This window comes from Vulpes vulpes, chromosome 5 (assembly GCF_048418805.1).
Source record: "Vulpes vulpes isolate BD-2025 chromosome 5, VulVul3, whole genome shotgun sequence".
In the NCBI taxonomy this organism is placed as follows: domain Eukaryota; kingdom Metazoa; phylum Chordata; class Mammalia; order Carnivora; family Canidae; genus Vulpes; species Vulpes vulpes.
In genome coordinates, this window is record NC_132784.1 from 122516475 (window position 1) to 122531769 (window position 15295).

General features: G+C 38.7%; 1 protein-coding gene across 46 annotated transcripts in view; it reads left to right on the top strand.

Moving 5' to 3' along the window:
• MAGI2 (membrane associated guanylate kinase, WW and PDZ domain containing 2) overlaps window positions 1-15295 on the top strand; it is a 1307576-nt gene that overhangs the window by 1109454 nt on the left and 182827 nt on the right. For all 46 annotated transcript variants that reach the window (XM_072759854.1, XM_072759849.1, XM_072759863.1 and 43 more), the window contains one exon: window positions 14003-14034. In XM_072759854.1, coding sequence (XP_072615955.1) covers window positions 14003-14034 — 32 coding nt within the window. The remainder of the gene's footprint in view (window positions 1-14002; window positions 14035-15295) is intronic.

A 15295-nucleotide genomic window follows, 5' to 3' on the forward strand; every position in this document is an offset into this window, starting at 1 on the left:
TGTGAGAAAAAGAAACAAGTCAATTACACCAAGAATTCCAACCACAAAGCAAATTTATTTTTATCTCTGTTTTGTGATTTTGATTGAAAACTACATTCCAGGGGCAATCCTGTGACGATACTTGTACTGTATCCCCACCAGCTGTGTGTAAGTGATGTTAATCAGGGATGCCAGGACCTTAAATGAAGATTTATTTCAAGCCTTAACTGGTTACGTTAGGCTTAACAGGAAACAGGAAACAGGAAATAAGCAAATGTTAGTTCTGCCTATGTATCAGACCTTAGTTCATAAACAATTTGTGTATTAGGTATATATAACATATAAACAAGAGATAAAATTGTTCTTTACATTAACAGACTACGCTACTAAGAAGTTCTATTTAAAATGGCATCAAGGGACGGCTGGGTGGTTCAGTGGTTGAACGTCTGCCTTCAGCTCAGGGCTTGAATCTGGTCCAAGGATCAAGTCCCGCATCAGGCTCCCTGTGAGGAGCCTGTGTCTCCCTCTGCCTATGTCTCTGCCTCTCTCTGTGTCTGTGATGGATGGATGAATGAATGAATGGGCAGCCCAGGTGGCTCAGTGGTTTAGTGCCGCCTTCAACCCAGGGCTTGATCCTGGAGACCCGGGATCGAGTCCCACGTCGGGCTCCCTGCATGGAGCCTGATTCTCCCTCTGCCTGTGTCTCTGCCTCTCTCCCTGTGTCCCTCATGAATAAATAAATAAAATCTTTAGAAATAAAATAAAATGGCATCAGGTCAAAAAATCTACATGTTTCTCCCAACATCCCAGTAAAGCACTAAAGAAAGATAAGGAATGTCAGGATTCAGAGATTCTAGCAATGATAAGACTGCTGGGTATTGCTTTAGAAGGCAGTGCCAGTCGTATTTAAACCTCTTTCCCACTAAAAATCAATTGCTCTCTTTCCCCAACTACTCTCTTTTAACCAATTCTGAAATCTCAAATCCCAAAGCACAGCAGAACAAAGTGGAGAAAAGAGGGTGGTGACAAGTTGCTTCCTGGGGCATGTGGCAGTATTACACTAAGCACCATGGACAGAGGCAGGGCTATAAGGGGCCTATGGGTGGTAGGTAGGGACCATCTCAAATTTTTTTTACAACACAAATGTTTCTCACCAAAACAAGCAAATAAAGTTAGGAAGTTGTATCAAGAGGTCTCCCCACAGTCCAGCAGAGCTATAGGACACAGTGGCTGATGGAAGCCTGGCTGCAAGCTGTGCATGTGTTCGTTGTATGAAATCCAAGGCGAGTGTTATGTCACACGGTCACTCAGATGGGCAGCAACAGAGTTCATGAGCCTACATCTGGATAAATCTTCCCTTTTTCAAATGAAAGGAATTTCTAAAGTTTGGCAGGGGGATATAACAAAATAGTTAAGCATATAAGAAAGGGATCATTATAATTAGCCTTAAAGATTAGGAGGAACAGTGTGACACTGAAACAGATTTGCTGCAGAAAACAGAAGAAACTGAGAAAATGTACTTGGAATCCTCAGATGCTAGAAGATGTAACATTTAAAAAATAACAGAAATGGGCAGCAGGCTGAAATGCAAAAACCAAACAGAGTGATGTTTGACCAAATGAAAAGGCCATGAAAACCAAATCTGGAGACTCAGAATTACTTCTAAAAATTAAAATGGTCATCAGAGTTAGTAAAGGGTAAAACAGGTACTGCAAAAATTAGTGCTGTAGAGACCAACATGAAGAGCTCTCCAGTTACAGAGCAGATCTCAAGCTGCCGTCCCTCTCAACACCAGTTGCAAGCACAGCACTTGCTACCAGTCATTCTGCTCTTGACATGGAGTCTCAGTGATGAGGGCAACTCTAACTTAGAGTTACCAGAGGAGAGGGAAGGAAATGCAGTGTGAACAAGAGCTTTGATTATAACCTCTTGGAAGAAAGGGAGGGGCATGACTTACTCTTGATACATATTAATGGACAAAGAAATTAAAGAGAAACTGAAAAAATGAAGCAGTGGAGATCAAATCTACTACTAGAATAGCCTTGCAGCTGTACTTCTCACACATGCATGTGAATCACCTGGGGGCCTTGTTAAATTACAGATCTGATTCAGTGGGTCTGAGGTCTGAGAGTTTGCATTTCTTTTTTTTTTTTTTTTAAGATTTTATGTATTTATTCATGAGAGACAAAGAGAGAGGCAGAAACACAGGCAGAGGTAGAAGCAGGCTCCATGTAGGGAGCCCAACGTGGGACTCATTCCCGGGTCTCCAGGATCAGGCCCTGGGCTGAAGGCGGCGCTAAACCCCTGAGCCACCGGGGCTGCCCAAGAGTTCGCATTTCTATCTGGTTCCCAGTTACCAAATCTTGAGTAGAAAGACTTAAGAGAAAACCTGAAGCAAATGTTCTCACTATATTACAAGGAAAATCAAAACAAATTCACACCTCAGTATATTCTAGTAATTTATGAAGAATTTAAAAGGATAAAGAAAATATTATACAATTACAATTATTCACAAAAGAAAACAAAAGGATAGTTGCAAAAAAAATTTTTGAGTAGATCCGAGCTTGTCCTCAACATTGCTCAATGTCCGAGAACGATAGGAAAAAACTCCCAGAGTCGGAAAGAAATTGTGATATTAGAATTTATTAATGAAACTAGAATCCATATCCAAATGCTTAGAAAGGATACCACATGTTTAAGTTTTCTGTTGCTGCTACGATAAATGACTACAAACTTAGTGGCTTGAAACAACATAGACTTACTGAGAGCACCGTAGCTCAGAAATCCAACACTGGTCTCACTGGACTAAAATCGGCATGTCAGCGTGGTGTCATTCTTTTCTGGAGTTTCTAGGGGGAAACCCATTTGCTTGTCTTTTCCAGTTCCAATTTCTAAAGGAGTCTTGTATTCCACAGCCTGTGACCTTTTTCTCCATCTTCAAAGCCAATGGCAAGTTGACTCCTCCTCAACCACCTATCTCTTTCCATCTGCATCCAGGAAAGCTCTCCCTTTTTAAGGATTTAACATGATTGAATTGGGCCCACCCAGATAATCCAAGATTTTCTCCCAGTCTCAAGGTCCTTAACCTTAACCACATATGCATAATCTTTTTTGCCACATTATTAGATACACAGATTTTGAGGATTAGGGTATAGACCTCTTTAAGAGACCACTGTTCTAACTATGACATCAAATATGCTGAAAAATTCAAGGACATATGCTAACAAAGGACCAAAATTCAAAATCCAAAAATGGAGAAATAGTAGAATAAAATGAATTGTGGTGAGCATTAAAACCAGTTTATTGGTTAAGTATAAGTAACCATAACTAACATTTAGTTAGTTCTAGGAAACTGCAAAGCTAAAGACAATTCATAAAGGAATATTATAATCATTACAAACTGAGGCTATAGTTTATACTAGAGTGAGGTTGAGTGAGGTCAACAGGCTACCTTATCCCTCTAACCAAGACCAGTAGAAAAATCTGATGGAAAACTAATGGGATGAGAATAACAGTTTACTTCATTTAAGGCAAAAAAAAAAAAAAAAAAACCCACAAATTATTTAAAGCAAATCAGAGCAAGCCATATTCCACATAGCAAAAGGCAGCTTAAAAGAACTTAAAAGGAAGCTTAAAAGAGCAAAAAGCCTAAAATAACTGAGAAATTAATGTCTTGTAGCAATAAATTGTTGCACACCTTTTTGAAAAACAGACATCTAATTTGTAGAAAAAGAATTTAAAACACATCAAAAGCATTAAATGGAACTGTGCACCATTTTATATCAATAACATGTAAAGTGCATTATTAAGTTCTCACTAAAATCATACCTATTATTATCTTTACTTTGTTGCAGATAAGGAATCTGAGCCATAGAGAGATGGGGGGGGGGGTGCTCACACTCACTCAGGTGTGAGCCATTATGCAGACCCAGGGTCTTGCTCAGAGTCCAGAGTCAATTCTGGTAGTAGATGCTCTCCTGTGCACACATGAGATCATGTTACTAGTGAGAGAGAGAGCTGGGACTGGAACTCAGGTCAGTTTTATCCCATATTGTGTGTGTGTAACTTCTCCGCCATCCTGTCTCAGGAGTTGTTTTTCTGTTTACACCTTTACCCCTGAACACAGGTTGTTGTTGTTCTGTCCTCCAGTCTCCCTGCATAACCAGAACCCCTACTAATCCCCCACTGTGAGTAAATTCTCCCATCCAGGCCCTTCTCCCTCCACCCCCACCCCGCCCACAGGGTAGACCCTGGGGAATATCACACACACACACACAAACACACACACACTCACTCACTTACTCACACACAAACATACACACATGATCTGCTCCAGCTTCTGGATGAGGACTTGGATTCTCCTCTCTCAATTAAGGTTAAGTCTTCCTATATTCTAGATCCCATCCTCTGTCCTCATGAAATAATTTCACCAATTATCCTCTTTTCCCCTGAGTCCTCAGACTATCTCTATTCAGATACCTTCTCATCTGAATGTAAGCATGCTTTCCCCAAATCTTTCTTTGGTGGGCGTGGGACCACTATAACCTTATCCCTTCAACCTTATAGCCAGTTCTCGGTTCCACTTCCTCCCTTGCCATTCATTCACACCCACTGAAATCTGATTTCTACCCCTCTCATAGTAATTACACTGCTTCCACAGAGGCTACTGGTGACCCTCCTTTTTGGTGATCCACTTAAAACCCTGTTTTAGGAGTATTTCAATTTATTATTTCTTGAAACTCTCTCTTTACTTGGCTCTCTTGTCACTTCTCAAGCACTTCATTCATTCTTCTGCATCCCCTAAGGAGGTTTCATTCATGCCACATGGTATTTTACATTTAACCTGACACATTACATCTCTTATCCTGAATCTTCTACTAATCCCCTGAGCCCACCTGAGACAATAGAGCCCACCACTCACAACTTCTCTGCCTGAACCCAAGCTCTCAAAAGCACTTTGAATTCATTTCACCCAAACTCATTTCACTATACTCCATTCACAGAACCTCTTTTCCTGCATTTCCTACTTTAACTAAAGACACCATCACCTATGCAGGTTCCCAAGCTACAAGTCATAATATATTTCATCTTCTTCTTTATATCATCTTCCACTGCCCACAAATCAACATGCCTCATCCATTTTCCCAAGTGTCTTACAACTCTCTTTCTTTCTACCCTCCTCATGCACCCTTCACTATCATGATCCTTTCATTCAGATGTGTCTATTGAAGTATCTAATATATGTCAGCCATTGTGTAAAGTAGTAGGAATACATTGTGAACAAAATTGATATTATCCTTCACAAATGGAATTTATACCTTAGTTGGGGAGATGGGCATTAAACTAATAATTTCACAAAAATAAGTATAGGAATGCAATTTCATAAATATAGGAAAACTACAGGATACAATGAAAAAATATAATAGAGAACTTTGATTTAAAATAAAAGGTAAAAAAATAAAATAAAATAAAATAAAATAAAATAAAATAAAATAAAATAAAAGGTCAAGGGTAGCTGGGTGGCTCAGTTAGTTAAGCATCTGACTTGGGCTCAGGTCATGACCTTGGGGTCCTGGGATCAAGGCCCCCCACATTAGGGTCTGTGCTCAACAGGGAGTCTGCTTGAGGAGTGAGGAGTCTCTCTCTCCTTCTGCCCCTCCCCCTACTCAGTCTCTCTCTCTCTCTCTCTCTCTCTCTCTCTCTCTCTCTTTCACTCTCAAATAAATAAATAAATAAATCCTTAAAAATAATAAAAATCAAAAGGTCAGGGTGTTGTTTAAGCTGACACCTAAAGAAGGAGTTAGAGATAGCTGTGTGGAGGGTGGGAAAGGGTGGACAAATGAAGGAGCCTGTGCAAAGTCCCTGTGGTTAGAAAACTCTGGCTTATTCAAGGAAAGTCAATGAGTGAAGGGAAGTGACCCATGAGACCTCTGGGGAATAGTAAATGAGGATGAACTGATAGGTTTTATTTTTTATCCTAAATTCAGTAGGAATTCATTAGGATTTTAAGCATAATCAGACCCTGTGACATCAGCAAATTTGCTGTTGTTTTGATTCAGGCAGCAGATGATGGTGAGCGTGGATTATAGTGGTGGCTGTGGAGATGGAAAGAAGTGTACCTGAAATAGATTTGGGAGGTCAAATGGGATTTGGTGATAAGGAAGTAAGGGAGAGGGAGATGTTAAGAATGACTTTCAGCCTCCTGTCTCTAAAACTTGGAAGGACAAGTGAAATTTACCAAAATGAGGAACGCAGAAGAGAAGACTTGGGGGGAAAGGATCAAGGGTTCCATTTTCTCTGTGTTGAATTTATGGTGCTTGTGAGACACCGATAGCTCAATTAATACTTAATGTTGATGTAAAGTGGAACAGACATTTAATCTTTCTTAAGTTGCATAAAGATGTTTCTAGACAGGTTTCTCAAAAACAAAAACAAAAAAACTTGATGCTATATATTCATCGTTTTAAAAAATATATTGCTCTCGGAATTGGAATTTGCTATTTGCAAGTATTGATACCCTTCCACATTTTCTTTGCCAACTGTTTACAGCACACTGTAAACATACAGAGCAGTTTATCTCTTTACCGCTCTTGGTTCTGTTCAGGACATAAAGAAAAAAGCCCTTTGTAGTTGTTAATATGTTCTGCAAGCCTCACCTCACTCTGAGTTTTAGCCTCCCTGACACACTTCTTCCTCTTTCACTGCGTGCCTTTATTCCTGTTCGAGGCTATTCACCTGGCCTGCTTTATTTTGAACGCATCCTTTATGTAGCTGAGTTTATCAGAAGACAACATGTGCAGGCTTATCCTTTCTAGATACTCATTGGGATTACTTTAAATGGCCAGACTGCTCTCTCCATAAGGAACAAAGCCAGAGGGAAAATGCTATTTGAAAACAGCTTTGTGGTGTTTATAAGAAAAACACTTTTATTTAAAAGATGCAGAAAGGATCATTTTTAAAGCGTTGCAGAGAAAGCCTCAGCTTACCACATAAAAACAGATTCTGGCCAAAGATGGCAACCAGTTTGAATTTTTCTTTGCAAATTGAATATTGTGCTTGGCTGAAGGTTGGTGATAGGAGGTTTGTGTACCATCACCAGCAGTGTGACTTCCATACTTCATGGAAAGGTTGGGGGGTTTTCTTGGCCCAGGTCACTCTCATTAAGAAAAAATGCCCCTTTCTGACTTCAAATAGCTTAAATAAATTATCTAAAGGAACTGCAGGGTTTAACTCATTTAATGAATTTTAATAAGACATACATGAATCAGTCAAAACCCAGGAAAAAAAAAAGTGAATAACATTGAACTACTTTTAATGGAAATTAGCTCGTTACCCTGCTGGCTTACATTTACCAAAGGCTGAATGTTTGATGGAAAAGTTGCCAGGCTGTGGGATAATGGGAGGATCCTTAAATTAAAGATTAACTTTATTAGTGATATTTTTCTCCCTCAAATTAGTCCTAACTGCTGGAGATTCTAAAAACCCTAGGGCCTTTCCCCCACTTTGGGAAACTAAAAAAAAAAAAAAAAAAAAAATTATTTCCTCTATTGGAAGACTTTCTAACAGTCCCTGAAATATTTTCAGAAATATAGTAAGAACATGAGTTTCCTTTATTGCCTCGAATCCTTTATGAGAAAGGATAACGTTAGAGGTAGAAGGGTTTGTGTGGGTGTCTAGGTGAGTTTCCGGTCCTCCAGCAGGATAGCACAGAAACCGTGAAAAAGAAATTCTCTTTCTTACCCTTAGATTCTCTCTCACACTCATGCAATATGCACATGCTCCTTCCTGCTTTACTTCTTTACTTTATCCGCTTTCATAGCTTTAGTTTTCTTTTTTTTTTTTTTTAAATTATGATGAAATATACATGGTGAAAGGGAATAAAGAGGAAAGGAGAGAAAATGAGTGGGAAATATCAGTGAGGGACACAGAACATGAGAGACTCCTAACTCTGGGAAATGAACAAGGGGTAGTGGAAGGGGAGGTGGGTGGGGGGACGGGGGACTGGGTGACGGGCACTGAGGGGGGCACTTGGCAGGATGAGCACTGGGTGTTATATGTTGGCAAATCAAACTCCAATAAAAAAAATACAAAAAAATAAAATAAAAGATGAAAAAAGAAATACACATGACATAAAATTTGTCACGTTAATTGTATTTAAGCGTACATGTTCAGTAGTGCTAAGTACATTCACAGCATTGTATCTTCCTTCTTTTTTAAGCAAAACACAACACAGCTCTTAATAAACCAGGGCATGGACTTCTGCAATGAAGCAGGTCTATATTTCAGAGGGCCTCCCACTTCTTTTATATTGCTTAAAGGAAAAGAGAAATATGAAACATTCCCGTTGCATCTCTGCCGTTTTTAGTAACTGCAGAAACTTCTCTAAAATACATGAAACTATAATGATAATCTTCAAAACCAGCATCGTACGTTGTACAAAGTACTTCAATTGAGGGAGAATCCATTTCGCATTCTGCAAATAGAAGTTCAGTATATCAAATGGAGTATAGAGGCATATTGAAAGATTTAGTTCTCTTTGGGGAAATTTCTAGAAATCTGGAGAAATTGCCTTGGCGTTATTCCAAATTGAAGATATCATGCCGGGACTCTCTCTAATCTAAGTTACTCCTTGTTGTGTTTTGATCCCTTATTCCAATTGGGGTAATTTTAAAAAGTTCATCATGTTGTTGCCATGTGAAAATAAATAATAAAAAATCTTACCAAACATCTCACACACACAACTCTAAAAGGCCTCCCTTTAGAGCTATAATTTTTTCATTCTCATTATCATGTGTCAAAGGCAGGTTTTGAGAAGAGCAGGTTGTGGAACATTCCTCTTAGGACAAGGCAATGGTGCCAACCAGTCCTCAAGTAATTTGAAAATGGTCTTTTGTGATGCTTACATTGTCCATAGAGTTCTGCATCATGTGAGGGGAGGGCCTCAGATAAGGCTGCTGATGGACAGACAACCAACAGAAGCCAGTAGTGTGCATAGCAAATGGAGCATTCTGAGGTTTCTCTAAAGCAAGATTCCTCACAATAAAACACTGGAGGGAGTGCAAGAAAAGGAAATATTAAGTATTTTCTGTTTGTTTTTTTATTTAATTAGATAAGATATTACCTGCAGTAGACTATTGTGTTTTCGTTTTTAAATGGACTTATATAAAATGTTCCCTTTATAGGGTGTTCAGATTTAGCAAATAAAAATACAGAATTCCCCGGGGCACCAGGGTGGCTCAGTTGGTTAAGCATTGGACTCTTGTCTTTGGCTCAAGTCACCATCTCAGGGTTGTGAGATCAAGCTTTGCAGTGGGCATGGAGCCTACTTAAGATTCTCTCTCCCCCTCTCTTTCTGCTCATCCAGCCTCCACCCCCCCCCACCACCACCCCCAGCCCATGCTTGTGCCTGCATGTTCTCCCAAAAACAAAACAAAACAAAAAACAGAATTCCCATTCAAACTGAACTTCAAATAATCAACAAATTTGTAATCTTTTTTAGTATGAGAGTGTCCTATGTAACATATCTCATGCAATGTATAGGACATATTATGCTAAAAAATCATTCTCTATCTAAAATTGAAATTTAACTTAGCATATTGCATTTTATACAACAACCATAGTCCTGTAGTTTACTAAAAGTTGCATTTATTGGCATATAGAATTCAATTGAAATTTCAGTATGAAATCAGTGTTGTCTTCTATTTTTGAGCAGTGGAATTTCTTTTTTTTTAAATATTTTATTTATTTATTCATGGGAGACAGAGAGAGAGAGAGGCAGAGAAATAGGCAGAGGGAGAAGCAGGCTCCATGCAGGAAGCCCGATGTGGGCCCTGATCCTGGGACTCCAGGATCACGCCCTGAGCCGAAGGCAGATGCCCAACCTATGAGCCATCCAGGTGTCCCGAGTAGTGGAATTTCTTATCTAAGCTCTTTGCACTGGGCTTCTGTTTCTCTGCCCCTCTCACTGTGCTTTTAGGTGCAGAATTAAAAATTTATTTGAGTTTAATTTCTTATTCTAATGAAGATGGATTTTAAAAATCTAATTCCATTTTGAGCTTCATATTAAATGCATCTAAGTTTTCTTATTAGCTGCACCTAAATTTTCCCATTTATTCTCTTATTTTCCTCCCCTTTAGTCTCTACTTATGTTTCAGCTTATAACTCTGTACATTAAGGTCTTTCACTTTTGTTGTCTTAAGAGTAAGGATTAAATAAATGTTTGCATTTGTAGGCATGTGCTCACACACACACCAATAAAGGATTAATATGGAAAACATGGACCATCATAAAGAAATTTTAATCCCACAAGGGAATATAATATACTGCTTTCTATAGAAGTAGAGGAAACAAGGCCAGAAACAAACTAAAACGTAAAGATGTTGTTACTGTTATTTTAAAGAAATGCTCTTTAGGTACACACATTCCTTTCTCCTGTGAGCTAGGTTCATAGCTCTGAAAAGATTCAGAAAAAGTTCTCCAGATCCTTGTTCTATTTCCCGTGGAGATGGGTGGAGGGAAACCCAAGAGTCGTACTCTGAGCAAACCACACCTACCTTGCTTCTGTGATCTATCTCCAACTAGAATGATTCTAGAAAAAAGAAAATTACAGAAATAAGGATTTAAAAGTTTTTCCTTTGGTTTTGGTGGTTTTATTTAAATATTAATTGGAGAGACGCCTGGGTGGCTCAGCCGTTGAACATCTGCCTTTGGCTCAGGGCATGATCCCAGAGTCTGGGATCGAGCCCAGCATCAGGCTCCCCACAGAGAGCCTGCTTCTCTCTCTGTCTATGTCTCTTCCTTTCTCTCTCCGTGTGTGTCTCTCATAAATAAAATCTTTTTAAATAAATAAATAAATATTAATTGGAATAAACTTGGTTTCCAAGAAGGGCCATCCTACCCCCAAAAAAACTGTACACTTATATAATAGTTTGGTCTACACTATTGTAGTATTTCTGTAGCTCTTCCAGTGGAGTTGAACAGAAAGTTGGAGTTTAATTATATAGAAAGCTTGACCTTCTGGCTTAATCAAACCAAATCAAGCATATCTGAGATAGGTGTTTTCTATTTATTTTAATTTAAATGTTTATAGCATAATTGATAATTTGTCAAAGAAACACAAAGGGCCACATAAGTTATCTATATTTGGGGAAATCTATTCTGATACCATTTTTACTACCTGAAATTACTTACTCCATACCAACCAACCTTTTTTTTAACAATGTCTCAGAAAGACTATTGCTTCAGACTGAAGCCTCTGCTGCACAAGTCATAATTAGAAATATTCCAGAAACTGCCATAATAGGAGCAGTAAAGAAGTCCTGGGTCATGCCAATGGTCTGAGGTCAGACTAAATGAAACAGCCTTAAAAGAATGGGAAGCCAAAGTAGCTCTGATGAAAGGTGGTCACGTTAAACATCCCTCTCTCCTTGTCTGATCTTGACCACTATCCCTCTTATGCCATTTTAGTTCTGGCACCCTAACTGCTCAGAGGTCAGATGATTACACATTTTCCATAGGAGGAATAATCATCTTTTAGCATAATGTCCCTTGCAGAGTTGAGAGCTCCATAAGAGAGCAACCATTTTCAATACATTTGTATCAGTGTCTAAGAAACTCCCAGCACCTTACAAATGTAAAACAGCAAATACTCAAAATCCGTTCTGGTGCCCCACAAAGAAGGTGATGACATAAAGAAAGCAGAGGAAATAACTGAATGTTTTGACATGTGAGACTAGACAAGTGACAACTTTTGCAGAAGACCTGTTGCTGGCAATTCCATAAATCAACAAATAAATCTTATCCTTCATGGAAAGGAATGGTTAATTGGCCAATAGGTTACAATTTTTTTTCACTGTAGAATTAGTGATCAATTTGTTTTTGTTGGCATTTTACAGAGTCAGTCAAGGAGATAAATGTATTTATTTATCTGTAACTTTCATTCTCATCTGCTTCCAAAAAAAAGATATGATTAGATCCTTATAATTAACTTATAACCGAACCACACATGGATCAGAATTTTTGTCCTTTAGTTGGAAGGAGAGAGAAGAACTCACAGAGTATATAAGATGAGCTTATTCTTCTCATCTCCTTAAGTAAGATGGTTATTACAGTTGAGCATTAAATTTGACTCTGGGTTCCAAGGAGAGCTGAGAAACCTGATAGATTACATACCTTCCCTCGTTTCATAAGATGAAGCATCAGGTCCCCACAATGTGCACTGAGGTACTACAGTTAGTATTGATCCCATGCCTGAGCAGGATTGCTTAAACATCTAGATAATTGTGTGTCCAGCTTCCTCTAGATATTTCCTATAAAGGGGCTACAGTTTTCAACCATAACCATTTTATAGGAGTCCCAGTTTTTAAGATGATAAACACAGAAGTATGTGGCTTATTTTCAATATTTCATTTTTATTGGGCATTTTTCAGATACCAACTAACATTGACATGAGCAAAACTGTTTATGTTTTCGCTTACTGGGGTCAGTTATGTCAGCTGCCCTCCTCCTCACCGTTATTTTTAAGCTTGTTTTTACTATTTTTTTAAAAACTTGATACCATATGATAATAATAACAGAAGAGAAAAAGAACAAGGAATTAATCTGTCTTTTGCTTTTCATTATCTAAATGGTCATTTGGATCACAGCAGAGACAGTCCAATCTGCATACTATTTGTAATAATAGAAATTTCTCACTAAATTGAAAAAAAAAGCATGGCTTTGTTGATACACGAGTCATTCAATTAACAAACAGTTTGAGCTGTTTCTTGATATACAATATTGTAGTGCTAACATAATAGATACCTGCTCAGAGAAGGACTCCATGGGAGAACAGTCCCCAAAGAGTTATTCTTTTATACACTGGAATCTGATTCATAACAGGTATATACATTATTTTTAAATTTAGGACTAATGAGCTCGTCTGTAAGTGGCCCGAGGTGATCTCTGAAAATGGTTCACTCTTCACTTGACCCAGAAAACCCTACAAAATTATGCAAATCAAGAGGTTCAAATCTTCATGTTCATTTTAAACACACTAAGCTGCCCAGGCCATCAAGGGTAGGCATATCCGTAAAGCCACCAAGTATCTGAAGGATGGCACTCTGCAGAAGCAATATGTGCCATCCCATCACTGCCCTGATGGAGGTGGTAGGTGTGCTCAGGCCAAACTGTGAGCCTGCACACAGGGTCAGTGACCCAAAAGAGTGCTGAATTTTTACTGCACGTGCTTAATAGTACAGAGAGTAATACTAAGCGTAAATGCTTAGATGTAGAGTATCTGGGCACTGAGCACCCCCAGGTGAGCAAAGTCCCCAAGATGCAGCGTGGATCTTACAGGGCTCGTGGTCAGATTAACCCATGCATGAGCTCTCCCTGATGCACTGAGATGATCCTTACGAAAAAGAGCAGACTGTTCCTAAAACCAGAAGAGGAGGTTGCATGGAAGAAAGAGATACCCCTGAAGAAACTGAAGAAACAAAGACTTATGGCACGGGAGTAAATTCTACATAAAGTAAATGCAAATAAAAGTAAAAACAGAAAAAAAGAATATTTAGGACCAATGAAGGCTTGTTGATTACTTTTTAACCGCATAAGGAAGGTATGCCAAGCAGATTATTTTTTATACTAAGCAAAAGTACTTACCTTGAAGAACTTAATTTCTGTACATATTCTCTTTGTCTCCCCCGCACCTTGCCCTCTCCCCCATTTTCCAGCTACAGCTGTGACACAGTGACCCCTAGGATGGTTCAATCTCAGTTCTTATAAAACAGCTGACCACTTACCATACAGTTTACCTTCTCTGTGCCTCAGACTCCTCAGCCTCCAAATAAGGAAATGTCCTTTGAAGAATTAATATAATTCCAACAAAGTTCTTTGGGCTCCTTGAAGAAAACTGTAGCGTATTTTGTCATTATGGTTTGCTATTAACGAAGTAATATGAATGCAGTCATCTTAATAGCATGACACCCGTAAGTGGTAAGCAGGTTATATTTTCAAAGTTCAAATATTGTTTTCTTTATTACAGGTTTCTTTTCTCCATGGAAAACTCCAAAGCCTGTAAGTTGGAATTATTATGCTTCTTTCTTGATTTCTAGTTACTATTGCAGTCCCATTATGTAAGAGTTAATTGGGTGACCTCAAAATCTCTTTACCTCCAAGATGCTGTGATGTCAAAAGAACAAATCCTGTGTCCCTTCGTCTTGTACTTGTCACACAAATGCAAAATAACTTGTCTCGCTTTCCTGTAAAGGCAATGCTTCCTGTTTTTTAATATACTTAGAAAATGAGTATTAACACTGTTTCGTATGGTGTACTGCAGAGACCTTTTGTTTTTCCCCTGTCAGAAATAACTATAGTGTATAACATGGACTTATTATAAACAATGCAAATTATAGGCCTAGAGGTCTTGACCTATAAATTATATCTGGGACATAAGAAATTCAGTTCTGTGTATATTAATGTTTACATTTTAATGTATATTCTAACTATATGTGTGAATATTGCAGAGACACATATTCGAGCAGACCTGGCGATCATTCAACTTCTGAATCTCCTTCAGAAGCTGGTACTCTTCTCCATCACTTAAACTCTCTGGGTCTAGTTTCCTTGTGAATCAGCCTGAAATTTTGATGCCAATACAGGAGGCTGATGGATTTTAATACTTTTTGTGTGGCTAGATTAGCCAAGTCGACTTCACAATTAGACCTAATTTTTACTTGCCATTAGATTGAAACTAGTAACTGTCCAAGTCCCCAGAGCTGGCACTGGTTTTCTGGGATCCCATTTCATGCTGTGCTAGAATGCTGTACCCTACCTGGGGTGTCTATAACCCACAGCTAGAAAAGAACCACAGCAAAGTGATTCCAGTCAAAAATAAAACTCAGGGAATCACTTCCCCCACCTACTCCTTTTCTTCCCTCCCACTTTGAGGAGCTCAGATAAAAGTGGCCCCAAGTCTGGCCAGTGAGTAGGGAATTCTTGAATTAATTTATGCTTCTCCTATTTCTTTTACTGAGAGAATATTTAACTGCTTGATTCTCTCATTTTATAAAGGGAGGTAATATGATTTTGCACACTTTTCAAGTACAATAACTGGCTTAACTAAATAACAACCATTGAAATGGTTTGAAGATGTAAAAATAAAGTATAATTGAGCCCTGTCATATGCCCCAGCTCCAGGTTTCTCTCAAAAAGACATAAGGAAACCAGGAGCTAGAGATGAAGAGCTGATTGTCAGGGCAGGATGTCCTCACCAACCATGTCCTCGTTTAGGATTGGCCTCGTCTGGGCCACAGAGAATATCTGATGGGGAACCTGG